Genomic DNA, 18,080 nt, shown 5'->3' on the forward strand with positions numbered 1-18,080 from the left:
GAAGGTGCAAGTATCACACAGCACTGAGCAAGCACAAGGGTCGGACCACACAGAGAATGCAAAAGAACGTGAATCAAGTCCTTCGTACGAGACCTCCCCTAGCGACATTCCAGATCCTCGCATAGAGAGGAACGCTCGTCGTGAATTAGAACGTGACCCTGATTACATTCCAGAAGTAGATGAGGTGATGAATTACTCATCCATAATTAAATCTTTCTAACTTTTATGTCCCTCAGTATATGTACAAGAATGATTTATATGTTTAACTTTTAACATGAACAGGAGGTGTTATCTCAGTTTCATGAGCTGAAAGAGATCCTATCCCAGGAAGAATTCACACATGAAGGTGCACCCGAACCGACGACGGAGACAACCACCGAGAAGACTGATGATAGAGAAAGGAAACGAGATGACAGAGGATTGAATCAGTTTCCAAAAGTCACATTTAGAATTACAGATGTGAGCCCGACAGGACAACCCCTAGCTCCTCCAGAGGCCTTACCTAAGTGGCGTAACACACTTGGATTCTTAGTTAGGGACCATCTTGACATCATAGTCAGGGAGTGGGCAAATGTGGACCAAAATGAAATCACAAGAATGTGGGACAAGCTACTTACAAGGTTTGTTTTACCTCAGGGTTCAGAAGACCTAGTAAAGGAGTACACATTGAAGAAGTGGGGAATCATGTTTAGGAATTATAAGTCTGAGTTGAATTCTAAGTGGGCAAAGAAAGGGTTGGACCTGACAAAAAGGTATAAAATCACTGCTGGTCAGTGGACGGTGTTTCTAGAGTAGAGAAGTACCGAGGAGTTCAAAGCTTTGAGCGAATCTAAATCCAAGCTCGCAAAAAGGAACAAGTACCACCATCATCTAGGCACAGGTGGTTACCAGCGCAAGCTTGCCCAATGGGAGCAAGAGGATGAAGCGTAGAGGGCTAAGGGTCTGCCAGCGCTCCCTGACCAACTTGGTCGCAGGGGCTCGAGGTGGATTCGTGCTCGTGTACCGGCAAAGGAAGCCAAGTCTGGCTTATCATTTTCTGACCCAATGGTCGAAGAGGCAGCGAAGAATATTTTCGCTATGGCAGCTAAGCAGCAAGCGGGCGAATTTAAGCCTCAAAGGGAGAAAGATGTCCTTACTGTTGCTCTGGGTAACCCAGAGCATCCTGGTCGTGTACGAGGCATCTCATCAAAAGAAGGATGGAAAGAAGGCTTCGGACCAGAGTGGGAAGCAATGTATAGGAAACGGGATCGCTACAAGGAAGAAATGTCTAATTATTTTAAGGAGGAGGCTAAGAGAGTAGTCGAAGAGGTGATGTCTAAAATCCTCTCCAATCCTCCTCCTGAGTTGATGCAGCGATTGGCGACCGCAATGTCTAGCCAATTAAGTGGCCAGCAGCCTCCTCAAATGCAGCTAGTCGTCGCCCCGACAACAACAGAACAAGCTCCGGTCGTCCCAAGTAGTATTGCCTCTACCGGAGACAAGGTCTGCTATCCAGTTGATGAGATCGATAGTCCTGTGCCTTGCTCCCTAGTCATAAGGTATGGTTTTAACAATAACCGTACAAGGGAAGTAGCCACAGGACTTGCGATCCCGGGGCGTCAATTCCATGGTAGTGAGATCCCTGAGGACTACTGCAGGGTGGAAGTGTTGACAGTTGTCCAAGGATATGAGGACGACATGCTAGACATTCCCAGTCCCAAGGGCATTGAAAAATTGGGACAAGCTATCAAGAATTTTATTCTTTGGCCTCGATGGGACGTCCTGCTGTCTCAGGTACCAGAACCTTCACCTCGAGAAGTGCTGCAGACTCAGGAGTCGTCCCATCCCACATCTCTTCCCACTCCACCAACCTCTCCAATCTTGCATCCACAATCCCCACCACCACCATCACCAATAATGCCTCAACCACCATCCCCGCCACCATCAAAACCCACTCCCCCACCATCACCTAAACCCCAGGCTTCACCACCATCACCTAAACCCCATGCTTCAACACCGCAATCTTCCACACCACCGGCACCAAAAAATGATGATAAGACACCACCGCAACCAAAGAAAACAAAATTCTCGGTCCCCAAATTGGTTTCCCCGTACGAGCCAAAGAAGAAGGCCGCTGGTACGGCCCTATTTATGTCCGGAATTGCAAGGAGCCGCACTTCAAAACTTGTTGACTTAACAGGGCATGAGAAGGAGGGATCAAAAAGCTGTGAAACATGTATTGTCAATACCAGGCCACCAACGAAGGATGATTACAAATTTGTCTCTACTAAATATGAGCCACGCAGACCACTACTTAGTTGGGACAAACTCAAAAAGATCCCAGCTGGTATAAAAAGGATGCATGACTGGTATATGAGAGCAGCTTCTGTAGGCATTGACACGATCAATGTGATTATACCACCAACAGCATTCAACAGTGAGCGTACAAAGGCAATCGTTACCTTCGAGGGCATGTGGCTAATGATGAACCTGCAGAGACTAGACGTGCAGCTGGTAACCGTGTTTGCATTGTAAGTGTCACTCATACTATCTTGTGTTATTATTTATGAGTTGCATCAATTTTCAACATCTAACATACAAGTGCTCATTGCAGAATGAATTTTGAACAACAAGAGATGTGGTACGGTTCAGATCCGGATAGGTCTGCTAGTAAAAGGGTTGCGTATCTGAGCCCGATGAAGATATGCGAGGAGCAGCACAACTTCAAAATCGGAGACAAACACAACTCCTTAGAAGGTTTGGACCCCGCTGAGCGTAAGAAGATAATAGATGAAAGTCGACTAGATTATGAATGTAAATACGACCTCTACATAGCCTTGGCACTGCTCAAGTATCAAGATCGAGAATGTGTTGTTGCCCCATACAACTTTGGGTAAGTGTCAATTTGTATTCATCGTCGTATTAGTAATTTCAATGGGCACTTGCATCATAAATTCGATTCTCTCAGGGACCACTGGATCTGCCTCCTCATTAATCCTAGTCTAGGACGTGTACTAGTCCTAGACTTTGCAGACTATGATCCTTCAAGTTATGCAAAATTCATTACACACTTGGAACGGTAAGCTGAGTACATTAAATATTCATACCTACTTTTATAAGAGTTTCAGAATAACTTGAGGATTGTGTATTCGATACTATAGGGCCTATAGGTATTATAAGATCAAAGGTGGAAGGTGTGATTCATCAGAACCGGGGCAACCATTGAGATTATTTTATAAATGGCCGGTACGTACCAAAATATCACAAGCTGTCTTTTATAAATATAATATGCATATGACGATGTTGCAACTAATAAATATCCACTTTTTTATCATACATCGGTGCCATAAGCAACCAGTCGGATCGGTCCACTATGGATTCTACGTCTGCGAGTTCATGAGAGAGACCGGAAGATATGTAACTAACCCTTCTAAGGTATTGCTCTAATAGTCGTTTATATTATTTGTGTCATTTTTTGTTGCTAAGCATGTGTTATATGAACTATAAATTTATGATGTTTCTAACTTCCTCTGCAGCAACATGAGTTGGAAAAGGCGAAGAGCGTGACTCAAGCTGTTCTATATAACATAGTTGAGGACCTCTGCACTTTTCTCTTGAGAGAAGCCATTCCCACCGAAGGGAAATATCACGACCCGACCAGCGTCCTAGCAAAGCCTGAGTTTAGAGCGCTAAGAGATATTAGTAGGCTAAAGCTATCTCGATCGGGTTATTAGAGCAGAGGTTTTAGATGTGAAACCTCATATGTCTGTAAACAAAAAACTTTGATGTGTGATGTTTGTAATTAATATAATTTTATGTACAAAGTAATGGTATATATAAATATATTGCATGTTGCAATGGTTGAATCTTGTAGCCTAACATAGTTTCAATATTAATGTATATAACATATATATAATATTAAAATAGGGTTTGCTGGAAAATAGGGTTAAATTGGAAAATCTTACCACAGGCGGTTCTATTATGAGAACCGCCTGTAGAATCCAATTTCTACAGGCGGTTTACATAACACAACCGTCTGTAGAAATCGGTTTCTACAAGCGGATCTCATAACTGAACCGCCTGTAGAAATCGGTTTCTACAGGTGGTTCTCAATTAACCGCCTGTGGAAACTTTTATTTCCACATGCCTATAGCTACTGGCGGTTCGTCAATCCGCCTGTACAAAGGGGTTGCGAACCGCCAGTATAATATCTCTCTGTACTAGTGCACCTCCTGCTCACGTGGTTTGCAGGATAGCACGTCGTAGGCCAACAGACGGAGCAACGATTGTTGCACGAAAAGGTAGTCTTACTTTTCTTTCTTTTAGTTGTAGGAGATTAACCGTTTGTTGCACATAGCGCTTAAGAAAGACTTTGGGAATTATTTCATTTCATTAAAATATGGTTGAGTAAGAAAAAAAAATCAAACTCTAGGCGTGCTTGTTAGAAAAGTTGTATACCTTATTGCCATAGAAATGTTTGCTAGTCTCCAATTAAATTGCATCCTCCACAATTCTATTACCTGATCTTAAATTACAACTCGTGCTAAGTGCACGCGTGTTCAAAAAATTAAACTAAAGCATTTGAGGAGGAATAAAATTGGCTCCATCGAAGAAATATCACAGCTCAATGAGAACTAATAACAGGGCGTGATTCTTGGAGCGATGACTCTCTCAAGTTCCTTTTTCATAGCCCACTTTGTTAAAAAAAGGATAGGTAGTGCTATTCGGAAGCCATGCATGCTAGAATCTCATTCGGTTCGTTGTGCATCTCCTGAGTATCTCCCATCCTGTTTTTTCTCCTGAGATGAGAATCTTTTACCACTAGACTCGCTCAGTGCGGAGGTCCCACAGGCCACAAGCGATCCCAATCGTGGATCCTCGATCCATATCCTGCTTCCTGCGGCAGTGCGGCGTCGTCCCGTACGTCTCCTGCTCTCTTCTTCTTCTTCTTCGTCGTCGTCGTCGTCTTCTTCTTGACTTTAATTTGCCGGGGATTCTGCTCTGCCGTACTGTAGCACTGCCGGCCTGCTCGCTGCACGCACGCACGGCAGCGCGCACGGCGGGCAGTATCCCTCGACGTCGTCTAGGTTAATTTGCTTGCCTCACGCCGGCAATTCTGCAAATCGATCTCACGCACGCACTGAGGCTCAGGTATGTAATTGTTGTCGTACGTGAATCATCTATTTCTCCTTTCTAAAACAACTTGTTCATGCCGTGAAGACTTGAATCGATCTTCTATCTTTTTTTCCTAGAAAACTCTGGTGCTTAGTTACTTATGAATTATTATCTGTGTCAGGAAGATTATCCAGATCATTTCTCACTAGATTAGAGATTGGTTCGTGGTTTTCCCAATATTAGTTAGTGATAGAGGGTAATATATAATGTGAGTTTTTTTTTGAACTACGATTGTGTCGTCGTGTGTCAGTTTTGTTACATGGTGTCATACTAGCTAGTATGCTGGATATTTTCTTTGAGAGACATTTATGATTCACGTCCTTTAGAGAAAACGCCCGCAAAATAAAAAGTCAAATATGAGTAGCATTGTAAGCCTCTTTTATGTCTTTATTTCAAACTATTGCTAATGCATCTGGACTATTTATTCTCTCCGTATAGAATTTAGAAGTCGTTTTGAACAAGATTTGGGTCAAACCTTAAAAATATAAATCATCAACAACTTTTAAATTGTTACATTTGTAAATGTGAAAATATTGTATGAATAGATTTGTCTTAAAAATAGTTTAGTATACATATATATTTATTTTAATATTTTTATAAAAATAAGATGTCAAAGTTTTAATTTGGAGACCGTGTCGCTGTCTTAAACGACTTCTAAATTCTATACGGAGAGAGTATATTGTAATTTGATAAATTTAAGATTTCTATAATGAAATATACAATTATTTATCAGATTGGCAGATGATTTTTATCGAATTAGTAAATGATCTTTTTATCAAATTGTATATGAACCTATGATAAAATTCCAGGTCCGCCGCTGATCAATCCATCTGATATTCTCGCACGGGGAGTGAGGGAGAAATGGAGGGTCCATCGTCGACGTCGTCATTGAAGCTTAAGGCGGAGTGGGGTCCGGCCATCTGCATGGTGCTGATCGAGGTGTTCACGACAGGGCAGATGCTGCTCACAAAGGTGGTAGTTGATGCGGGGCTCTTCGTCTTCGCCCTCCTCACCTATCGCTTCTTCCTTGGCACCCTGCTCGTCGTCCCGCTCGCCATCATCTTCGAGAGGTCCGTACACCTACGATGCCGCGCACTAATACGTAGAGCAACTCTTTCCTTATAATCATTTTCTTTTTTTTTTCTTGTCTGCCATTACTACCTCCATTTCAAATTATAAGACGTTTGACTTTTTTATTCTAAATTTAACAACTTATTTTATTCAAAAAAAATTGTACAAATGTAGTCAATTTTAAGTCATTCTCATGAACTTTTATTAATAAACTAAAAACCACGACAAAAGAATTGATATTATGCACAAATTTTTGAATAAGAAGAGTGGTCAAACTTGGTATTAAAAAGGTCAAACGTCTTATAATTTGAGACGGAGGTAGTACTATTTTAACTATATAATTATTTCACTTATTCAAAAAAAAATCAAGGGTTGTGATCTATTTGAACTCTTACGTTCTTTGAGGTGAGGAGTACCATAACAAGGTTCATTCCTATTTAGAGACACTTTCTAATGACCAAACCTTTGATGTTATATACATTGTATCTTAGATAATGTAACTGTGTAAAGCATGATCTTAAAGATCAGACCAAGTTCACTTATATTTTCGGACGACTGGAGTACATTTCACCGTCCATTTGAAACTTTTAATCATTTTTGTCTTATATACTTATACTAAAATTTTATATATAGTAACAATAATTATGTATATAGGGGTTGTTTGGTTGCAGCCCAAGTCTAGGAGGTGCTCACCAGAGAATTTGATCTAACCTCAGGCGCTGGAAATCCAACGTCTAAGAATGCTACCTGGCCAGACATGTTTCTTAGGTTAGCAAGCAAACAAGCCTATAGTTCCTAGTGGTTAGAGCATCTCCAGCGATCTCCCAATACTTTATACCCAATAGCATCATACTAGTAGCGATCAATACTGTTTTCCAGAAAATCAGGGGAGATGCTCTAGTAGACCACTGAAAAACCTCCCAAATAGATGGGACCCATATGTAACATTATGATTTATTATTTTTCCCTTTTTTCACCCTCGCGTCTTCTCCATCGTCGTGTCTTCGTCTTCTTCGCCTCAGGAGCAGAAGGCAGCGACCGTAGAGGGCTCTCGCGCCCCACCGCAGCCCACCAACATGCCATCCACGGCTATTACCATGGCCCAGCTCGCTCCGTGCCCATAGCCATCCGCGTCACGGTCCACGGTTTGTGCCGCCCGTCTGTCCTGGCTAGCTCCACGCCCCGCCACTACGGGCGCCATGTAGAGCCCGAGCGCTAAGGCCTCGGCGTCACGCATGACCCCCGCCATGGCAAGGGCAACGAACTCCGTGGCGGCGAGGTCGTTGAAGCTCCTGCTCTAGTGGAACACCATCGGGCGTGGGCTCCTCCCACGGCCACGAGCAAGGATGACTCAGACCGAACGGGTGCACAGCCATGAGTGAGTGGTCGGTGGAGTTTGTGCAGTGGAGTGGGCTATGGACGAGGATCCGCTACTCTAACGGTGGTGCTCTCATGGTTGGCAAAGGAGGAGGTGTCAGTTATTGTAGGGCCCAGCCTATTGAGGGAGATAAAACTCCCCCTTCATTCGAAGGGAGATAGACAAGATTTTGGTGGCCACGAAAAAGAGCTTGTTGTAGAAGAAAAAGTGGACTATCTCTTCCAGTATAATACTTTTATGGGGATGAGGGGTGGGATTGGAGGACTGCTGGAGATGCTCTTATACCACACACAACTATCTCGATCCCATAAATAAAACATATATATAAGGATAATTTGGATATTAAGGGCTAATTGTTAGAAAGCTAAAAATTAGACAAAATTAGCCCTGATCTATCTAAACAGGGGCTAATAGGTCAGCAAATTTATTAGTTATTTTTTTCAACTTCTTGTTACCCATTTGCGAACAGCTAATTTTTAGCAACGACTAATAATTAATTAATCCTAGCTGATTCAAACATGCCATAAACAGAGTTATCCAACTGCACAAGGAGAATTGATGCTATGCTAAGAAAAGGATTGATGCTAAGCGAACATAGATAATTGATATCCCAAAATTCAATCGCCTGAAACATTAGAATGCTATTTACTCAATCTGTGCACTAGTGTTGTGTGTGTATACACCACGCATTCTTTAATTGTGTTGTAGATGTAGTTTACAGAAATCCATATATCTGCATTGGCACACGTCATCATTATTCACACATATAGAGTGACCCCTCCTTAAAGTGGTCGGCTAAGGGCCTGTTTAGATTGGGGATGAAAATTTTTTGGATGTCACATCGAATGTGTCGGAAGAATGTCAGGAGAGGTTTTTAGAAACTAATAAAAAAACAAATTACATAGCTCGTCAGGAAACTGCAAGACAAATTTATTAAGCATAATTAATCTGTCATTAGCATATATAGGTTACTGTAGCATTTAAGGCTAATCATGGAGTAACTAGGCTTAAAAGATTCGTCTCGCGATTCTCAACTAAACTGTGTAATTAGTTTATTTTTTATCTACATTTAATATTCTATGCATGTGTCCAAAGATTCGATGGGATGGATGAAAATTTTTTACGTGGAGAACTAAACAGGGCCTAAGAGCTAGAAGCACGCGAGTACCATCTTGTCGATCCGCTGTTCCCCTGCTCCCCTTAGCAGTTAACACACGTACGTCACAACAGATTGCATGCTTCTTTATTAAATTATCCTTGACTTGAGTTAGAAGCTACTCCGATCCACTACTATCCTGTAGCGAGTGAGACGTGAGAGACACAATATGGCCAGCAGCAAGGAATGGTGGCCAGCATCATTCATGGCGCTGGTTCAAGTTTTCACTACCGGGCTGTTGCTGCTCACCAAGGTGGTCGTCGACGATGGAGTGTCCGTCTGCACCCTCCTCACCTACCGCTTCTTCATGGGTGCCATATTTGTCATCCCCTTTGCTGCCATCCTTGAGAAGTTAGCTCCATCTCCAAAAATATATATGTCCTAGTTATATATTATTGTCTCATTGTTACTTTCTTTGATCCATGTGGTCATCTCCATATATTATGTTCAGTAGCAGAAAATCTTGTTTTGCGCACAATAATAATACTGTAGTACATTTTTTCTAATATAAAGATTGCAATGTCCTTCAGTTAGCATGAACAAAAGAAGATATATACAACTGTGCTAAGTTCTTATTAATATTTGCCCCTGCTTTGATTTGATTATGTTTCCTCACAAAAGAAGATATATACTGAATACGATAGTGTTGATTTTGATTGTGTTGATGTAGAGGGAAGTGGAAGGAGATTAAACTGAAAGCATTCATATGGATTTTTACAAGTGCACTTGTCGGGTGAGTTGTCCTCTCATATATAGATCTTATATATCAAACCCATAGATAGAGACAGCGTATACACGATACAATCATTTTCTGAATAACTACAATAAAATTCTATCTCTTGATAGGTTCACAATTCCTGGTCTCTACTACATTGGCCTGGGAGATACGTCGCCCGGATATGCCATCAATTTTTACAACATCATCCCAATAGCCACATTCATCCTTGCGGTTCTTTTCAGGTACGTGTAGTAAATAAAGTCTACCAGAGTTGTTTTTTCCTGATGAAAAGATACATACATCTTCCTAAGGCATTGTTTGGATATTGTTGGATTCACCTCGATCCACACGTGTTGGGGTGAATTGAGGTGGAATTTAGTTCAACTTCCAGTCTAATTTTACTCCAACACATGTGGATTGATGACAAATCAGACTATATCCAAACAAGGTCTAAATGTATATATAATTCTCCTATTTCATTTCATCAGGAAGGAGCCTTTGAACTTGAAGAGCCTGGTAGGAAACATTAAGGTGATAGGAACCCTGGTTTGTGTTGGGGGGACACTGGTGATCAGCCTCTACAAAGGCAAAGTACTTCATCTCTGGCCTACCAACATCATCGGCTACCACCCCAAGCAATCTGGATCAGCGTTTGGGCACCACCATATGCGTGGAACCGTCTTGCTCATCGTGAGCTGTTTGAGCCTGGCCGTCTGGTACACAGTGCAGGTATATACTACTCCCTCCATCTCAAATTGTAAGTCATTCCAAAAATCTTGGAGAGTCAAAGCATTTTCACGTTTGACCAAAATTATAGAGAAAAATACTAAGATTTGTAACATAAAGTGAGTATACTATAAAAATATAATTAAGAAAGAATCTAATGATACTTAGTTAGTACCATAATAATTATTATTTTATAATATAAATTTAGTCAAACTTAGAAAAAATTGACTCTTCAAGATTCTTGGAATGACTTACAATTTGGGATGTAGAGAGTACTATATATATATATATATATATATATAATTTATTTATTTATATATATAAGCACGCAAATGATTAATGCACACGCTCATAGAGCTACCAGAAACACTTGTTGCCCATGCATGCAGTATCTTTCTATCTGTTGTTCAATTTCAGAATGTTCTGGTGCTTTGATGTTAATTCTCTGCTGATCACCATTAATCCAACATGAGAAACATACATAGAGTTTTAGGAAAACTTACATGTAGTTTTGTATTTACAGGCACAGATGCTGAAAGTGTTCCCTTACAAGTACTGGTCCACGGTTGCCACATGCTTCGTGGGCTGCATCCAAATGGCTGTTGTAGGGGTCGCAATGAACAGAGAAAAGGTGACTTGGCAGCTGAAATGGAACATGAGTCTGCTCACAATCGTTTACTCGGTAAATCTAGCAATCCTCAATATTATCATCAATTAAGATTTCTTCATCAGTTATCTATTTTTCCTTTTTTTTCGTTCTCCCCAATGCAATCTGGGTTTTTAGAACCTGTTCATTTGAGCTTTTCTGTTGAATCTGTCAGTCATTCAGTAATATTTTTCTCTCACAACAAATCCGCAGACGGTACTTTCAGCCATGGGCATGCGTCCACACTTACTCGATCGTGCAGTTCCTCTGGTTCTCTTTTTTCTTTTTCGTCCGTCTCATTCATGTTGCGCACAAGCTAAAGTCTAGTTTTGCAACTGTTTTGTTTTCCATAGAAACGAGGTCGATTGAGAAAAAAGAAAGCAACCGATTTTTTCTATGGAAAAGATGTAAAATGGAGAAAACTGGAAGCAGAGGATGAAATGTAAAACAAAATTACAAAATATATAATGAAAAGATAAGGAATCATACTCATAGCCTTAGATTTTTTTATAAAGAAAGGATTTCATTGATTCACATTCCTTAGATCGAGTTTATATAAAAATTATGAATCTAGAGTTGTTGTTATGTTTAGGAGTTTGTTGCACAAGCAATCCTATTTAAGCATTAGCTGGCGTGCAACCTGCCAAACTAAACAAATCAAATCATAAATGGTAACCCAGTTACTTTTATGCATATACATACGTCGTGCCATCTCCACCGAGGTTTGTAGTATGGACAATATGGAGATATCACTATAAGAGATGCACAATTTTCTCAAAAAACACAAGTGCATCAGTGTATTAAGAAGAGACTAGGTGTAAGAACCCAACAACACTCACACCACACATGGACAACATGATGCACTCAGACAACACAATGACTACAACATCATTAAACACAAATGCCCCTTTGATATATGAAGGTTGACACACATACACCAAAATACTAATCACCTACGAGGGAGGGGGGACAAGAGGGATAGTCCTTGAGCCCCTGCCATGGACCACAACTGGTGTTCCTCACTAGCCATGACTAAATCCCCAGCAATACTTGGCACCGATCCATAAAAAACACAACGATAATGATGGTTCCAATGAATCTAAACACCAGAATGATTAGGGAATTAATACCTTGCCGCACCAACTTAGAAGTAGCAGTACTAGCTATCTCCCACCAATCAAGAAAGTATTTTTCAGTAGGTTGTGGTGATAAGGCCTGAAGACCAAACTATCTTAGTAGTTGGAACAAAAATTATCTAGCAAAGACGCAGATGAGGAGATGGTTGATGGTTCCTCATCATAATCACATGGTGGACAACGTTCCAGGTGCGGCAGTCCACGTCATGCAAGGCGCTTTGTTATCTAACATTTGTTTTCTGCAACTAACCACATGAAGAACCAACATTTAGGTGGCGTGCAAGACTTCAAAATGTTTTCCCATAGTGCAAAGAGGGTAGCACCTAAAGAAAAGCCCTACTTGGCTAAATATTGTCCATTGGAAGAGAACTTCCAAATATATCTGGAAGAGAACCTCCAAATATATTTGTCCTTCCTTTCTAAATGCAGTAAATGAAAGGGGATGGTTTGGATATATTTCCATGCATATTTATTTAAAATATGGTAGCAGGTTAAAAATAAAATACCAGCGGAACATAATGTTATGGCTACATAAGGTTCACTATGACTTCTTTCTCAAATACGCAAGAAATTTATGTATCATTGCATTAAAGAGAAAAAATGATCGGCCCCTTATATTACAAGCAAAACCACTTCACTCATGGCCGGGCTGTGGGGGTTTGTTTCAATTACATCAAATCACTTAAACTAAAAGAACTAGGAAAGAGGTGAGACTTGACCACAGACAACACCAACCAACTAAACCAATGAAATCTATCCTAGCCCAACACCGTGACCCAGACCTAAAGTGCACAGGCCATGCGCTCCTGCCAAGCACCAAAGGTGATATTCATCTCTGAACTCTTCAAGCATCCTGGTGATGCAGGGGTGAGCGAGACCCTTAAAAAACGCAAGCATTTCTGTGCTTCCAAGGATTTAGGAACCTAGAATGATCATTGTGTTCAGCCCCTGTTTCTTCTCCTTGGAATTCTCTTGGTTGCTTTTTTGCCACCATTAGCGAATGAATTCTCTCCCCTTGTGGGAGTCCAATCTTGCAGTCCCAAAGGAGTCAGGATGTGTGACCAAAATTCTCAAGCGAGGACACATGTAGTAAGCAGATGCCGGACCGTCTCATCTTCTTGATCACACAAGGGTTAGTGGGTCAGGTGAGGTAATCCTCTCTTGGCCAATTGGTCCTCCGTACAACACCTGTTTTTGGATTGCTAGCCATAAAAATAATTTGCGCTTTGCTGGTGCCCAAGATTTCCGTAAATGTCGACAAGGCGCAAAGGTGATGGAGTCATTAAAGAATGCTTGATATGCAGATTTTGAGGAAAACAGTCCTAACCCTTCCTATCTCAAAACATGGACATTGTCGTCCTAAGAGAGGATTGCCTCGTGCTATATATCCCATAATTAAAATACTCAAAGAGACCCACCAATAAGAGACCCCGACTGATGTCAGTAGGCCAAGCATGATCATGTAAGGCGTCAGCCACCGTGCGCTGTTTGCAAGTGCGAGATGGGATTGCAGCAACCATCTCTGGTGACAAGTCCTCCAAACAGCAGTCCATGCGCCACTAATCCTCCCAAAATAGATAACTTCTTCCATTACCGACCTTTGATTCCAATGCAATGTTGAAAAGAGCTACAACATTTAGATGAATATGAATGTCATCAAGGGCCAGCCCATGCTCGGTTAGGGTCTGTTATCTTGAACCATAGCCAACGGATTTGAAGCGCCCAACTCATGAGCTCAAGGTTCAGTATCTCTAGTCCGCCCAAATCAAGGGTCACTGGATTTTATCCCATGCAACCAAGCAAGCTCCACCATTCAATTGCTCCCTCACTTTCCATACAAAGCCTCCCCTTATCTTATCAACAATGGCGCCTAAAAACCATTTAGGCATCTTTATCCATATCAAGACGTAAATAGGAATAGCTGAAAGGACGAAGTGGACCTAGGTAATTCTCCTGGCCATATTCATCACATGAGTTTTTTACCATGTTTATATTGAACATGTAAAACGGAAAAGTTTCAACATAACGTTATGGCTAGATAAGGTTCACTAGAACTCACTTGAGTTTTTTTAAATCTCCTTCTTGTTTTGAATATTTCAGACTTAAACTATTAGAAATGTAGGTATTTTAATGTTTGATTTAATCCAAAAAAATATAATCAGCAAAGTGGTGGCATATATGTGCACGTGTGCAATTTTACCGCTACTCAGACTAGTGATAAACATTGCAAATATAATGATAGATATACTGAAAAATAGACAAAACGAATTAAGCTTGTACCTAGAGGAGGGACCAGTGCTGAAAGAACCAACGGCTCCAATCGTACTAGTTGACATAGTACGTTGCTTGAAGTAACGGACCACAGTCGATGCAGGAAGATGTTCGCAGTGTAGTCCCGCGAATGTCCACCGGGAAGAAGACGTTCTAATCTGAGAAAGAAGACGACTCCACCAGGAACGATCCGAGGAAGGAGATGAAGCGAGTAGTTGCGGAAGACGCTCCTCAAAAACATGATTGGCTGCACACCCAAGCAGGTGTCTCGATGCGAGGCGTTAGGTTCCAGAGGCCCGCTCTCCCGATCTCTCTGTGCGCGCAGAGGTTCGGGACAGGGAGAACTCAACGCAACTCGACAAGGAAAATATGCTCTGGGGAGGAAAATGCCCGCGGGGAGGAAAATAAATAGACGAGAGACGAAATGGTCAATCAATTGCCATCAAATCTCGTTAATACTACAACGGACACAATTGAATCTCGTTATTCCTCCCTTTCCTATTTCATTCCTTCTGGCAAAATCGTGACACACGCACACACGCTTGTCTTGTCTTGACTCGGCGGCGGCGGCGCGTGCGCGTGTGGCACCCTTTCTCACTTCTTTAACTTTTCTATAGGAGTTATTACAAGCCGCCTATTTAAGTTTAGTTAACAAAAGGTCAAAAACCAATTCAGGATTAAACTATTTGTAATATAGCATTTATTACGGCCCTAGAATTAAATATCATCAAATAATATATGGGCCAAACCCATATAATATTTAACATAAACATGTAAAATGGAAAAGTTTCAACATAAAGTTTTGGATTTGGTTGAGCTCTCCAATTTTGATATAGAGTGCGTCTCCAGCTAGGTTGTTAAATTTTTTTAATTCAAAATTTGATAACATAAAACGTGTATTTGAGACCTAAACGATCTCAAATAAAAAAATTCATCTTTTATATAAGTCTATATCTTATCTAGCTCTACAGTTTTGATAAAAAAATCTTTAATTAACCTTGCTTGAATAATTATGGACTTTTTGTTGCACCACCTATTGTTAGGGGCGAACTGAATACCAACCGCTGTTAGGAATGCCTTTCATTTCCTAGAGCAATCGGTAGACGTGATTCTGAAAATTATTTCTATTGTAGTCGCCCTAAGTCAAATTATGACAAGTTTGACAGTACAAATTTGTAGAAAAAATATTTAACATCTACCATATATCAAATACGTTAATTGTAAAATATGTTTCATATATATCTAATGATATTAACTTAGTGTCATAAATAATATTATTGTTTTATACAATTTTATTCAAATTTCATGAAGTGTCTTATATTTGAGGACCAAAGAAGTATTTAGCCAAGTGCTTGATTGCTAGTGCTTAAATGTACTCTAGTTTGCTAGTGCTTAAATGTAGTCATGTTCTTTTGTACAGGCAATACTCAACACTGCTGCCAAATTCGTGATGATTTCATGGGTGGTCACGCAGCGAGGCCCAACCTACCCATCGATGTTTTGCGCAGTATCCGTCTTGTTCACCACTGTACTCGACTCGCTGCTTCTAGGCCATGATTTGTCTGTTGGAAGGTATTACTGTGACTTCTTTTTTTCTTCAGTCATAATAATCCTTAAAAATTCACATGCATAAGTCAAAAAGTAATATAATTATCGAACTCTTGGTAAGAAGTTAATTAACCTTTCTTCTCTTTGTCTGACATGATGATGAAAAACATACTAGAAAAAAAATGAAAAATTAATACTAGTACATTTTGATTACAGTGACTTTAATAGGGAAGGGAAAACAATAATTCTTGTAATTTGGAAAATCAAAAAATAAAGAAGATGATTTGCAGACCTATAGACCTAATACAAATTTGATTCCATGCAGTATTCTTGGCATGTTCATGATTCTCGCCGGGCTCTACCTTTTCCTCTGGGGAAAGAGAAAAGAATTGGTGCCCAACAAAGAAGAAAAACCAAATGATGAAGTGCATTCTCAGAGTGAAGATAAAATCAAAGAATCATCAGGATCCAACGTATGAAATGCTGTGTCATAGAGAATGAGACACTTATCAATGATATGGTGTTCTTATGAGCATGAAGAAGCCTTAGCATGTTTGAGTGAAACTGAATATAATTCACATTATGTCTTTTATATATGCAAGGAAACATATATAGGAACAGGACATTAATTGTACGTCACCTCGTGAGCGCAATCCACCCCATACCTTGACTCTTGATTTGGTATTTTCTCCAGGTATATGATATTGATGTTATTCTTATTCCCTGAAATAAAAATCAATTTAATCTATAGTCGTTCAGGCCTTGTACGTTTAGGCTCTTCCCAGCCCCCGGCCTGAAATGAATTCTGGCCTATGAGAAAACGGGCGTTCAGTAAAGCTTCGAGTGGGCTGTAACCCAGCCGACCCTAGCTTTTTTCGGTCACCCTTGCCGGAGATCCAAACCACACGAAGACACTGCCCCGAAGATGCGAGGCTGCGGGTGGCGGCGCACACTACTACAGAGGCCTTTGGTCACTTGACCAAAGAACAATAATCTCGGCCCAAACAGCGTCCGAGACAAAAACATATTTAGTCTCGGTTGGTGAGACCAACCGGGACTAAAAGTCCCCTATCCAACGGCTATTGTATCAGACATCGGCAGAGGGGACCTTTAGTCCCGGTTGGTCTCACCAACCGAGACAAAAGCCTAGCCTTTAGTCTGTTGTCCCGGTCCGTCCCACCGGCCGGGACTAGTGTTGGAATTTAGACCCGGTTTTTAAAAGGAACCGGGACTAAATGTCCCTCCCCATATTTGAACTCTTCTTCCCCTGGTCGAGCCCATCGATCTTCACTCTTTTGCTGTGTTCTTCATTTGGAGTTGCTTGTTCTTGCTCTCATCTCCGGCTATTGATTCATTTCATCGTTTCTACACCGTCATCGACTTGTTAAGAGGTCACTAGCTTCATCTTCTCAACATTTAGAAGCGGCATATGTCATTTCCTAGTGTGATGTATATTGTTTTTTATTTTATGGTTTTTTTAAGAGGTTATTAGCTTCATCGTCGTTTCAAAAGCGCGCGTTTTTTTAGAGAAATAATGATAATATGTTTTTTTTATTTTAATTAGTTTAGAAAAAATTAAAAACATATAATACTTTATTTGCAATTTTTGACCGATTTAGTTAGTTAATCATATACTCTTATAAAGCTAAACCCCACTAGAGATTTCTCTCAACATGCAAGCTATCCACATCAACAATCCACTAAAACTTGCAATTATAGCCAACTAGCACATGCAATTATGATAAGTCATATCTTCATCTACTAACATACATTTAATTGTTCATATTGATGTGTCAAACTATTCAACAAAATTAATTTAAGATAATTTCATTCATATATCTATAAATATATATAGTATAATTTCTTCTTTTTAAACTATCTGAAATTCCCGCAGCAACGCGCGGGGTATTCTCCTAGTTATAACTAGTATGCATACCACATTTCATGATTATTTAGGAAAATAGAGAATTTTTGTGCTTTTTTAATTTTGCTTGTTTAGAAAAATTAGAAATAGAGAATTTTAGGTTTTTTGTTACTTTAATTTCTCTATTAAAAATTAGAAACTTATAATACTTTAATTTGCACTTTATGACATGGTTAATTAGTTAATTATAACTAGTATGCATGCCACATTTCATGATTAGTTAGAAAATAGAGAACTTTTATGTCTTTTTAATTTTGTTGGTTTAGAAAAACCAGAAATAGAGAATTTTAGGTTATTTGTTACTTTAATTTCTTTATAAAAAATTAGAAACTTATAATACTTTACGTTGCAA

The 18,080-nt window shown here is 40.1% G+C and overlaps 1 protein-coding gene across 2 annotated transcripts; it reads left to right on the top strand.

Annotated features, from left to right (window-relative positions):
* Positions 4,753-16,525, top strand: LOC8083592 (WAT1-related protein At5g64700). Of its 2 annotated transcripts, XM_021451311.1 has the most exons (9): positions 4,753-4,899; positions 4,995-5,130; positions 5,964-6,224; positions 9,430-9,492; positions 9,606-9,719; positions 9,966-10,206; positions 10,727-10,885; positions 15,677-15,828; positions 16,130-16,525. In XM_021451311.1, exons 3-9 carry the CDS (start codon positions 6,016-6,018, stop codon positions 16,281-16,283), a joined length of 1,092 nt encoding a protein of 363 aa, XP_021306986.1. In that variant the 5' UTR covers positions 4,753-4,899; positions 4,995-5,130; positions 5,964-6,015; the 3' UTR covers positions 16,284-16,525. The 2 variants fall into 2 exon arrangements, with proteins under 2 accessions (XP_021306986.1, XP_021306987.1); XM_021451312.1 differs by lacking the exons at positions 4,753-4,899; positions 15,677-15,828; positions 16,130-16,525 and adding an exon at positions 11,063-11,260 and having other exon boundaries at positions 4,908-5,130.

The sequence above is a fragment of the Sorghum bicolor genome, chromosome 1 (assembly GCF_000003195.3).
Source record: "Sorghum bicolor cultivar BTx623 chromosome 1, Sorghum_bicolor_NCBIv3, whole genome shotgun sequence".
Lineage (NCBI taxonomy): Eukaryota > Viridiplantae > Streptophyta > Magnoliopsida > Poales > Poaceae > Sorghum > Sorghum bicolor.

Coding starts and splice junctions, on each gene's coding strand:
- LOC8083592 (XM_021451311.1), top strand. CDS start 6,016: ATGGAGGGTCCATCGTCGACGTCGTCATTGAAGCTTAAGGCGGAGTGG. Junction 9,493..9,605: donor TTTACAAGTGCACTTGTCGG/GTGAGTTGTCCT, acceptor ATCTCTTGATAG/GTTCACAATTCCTGGTCTCT. Junction 15,829..16,129: donor CATGATTTGTCTGTTGGAAG/GTATTACTGTGA, acceptor GATTCCATGCAG/TATTCTTGGCATGTTCATGA.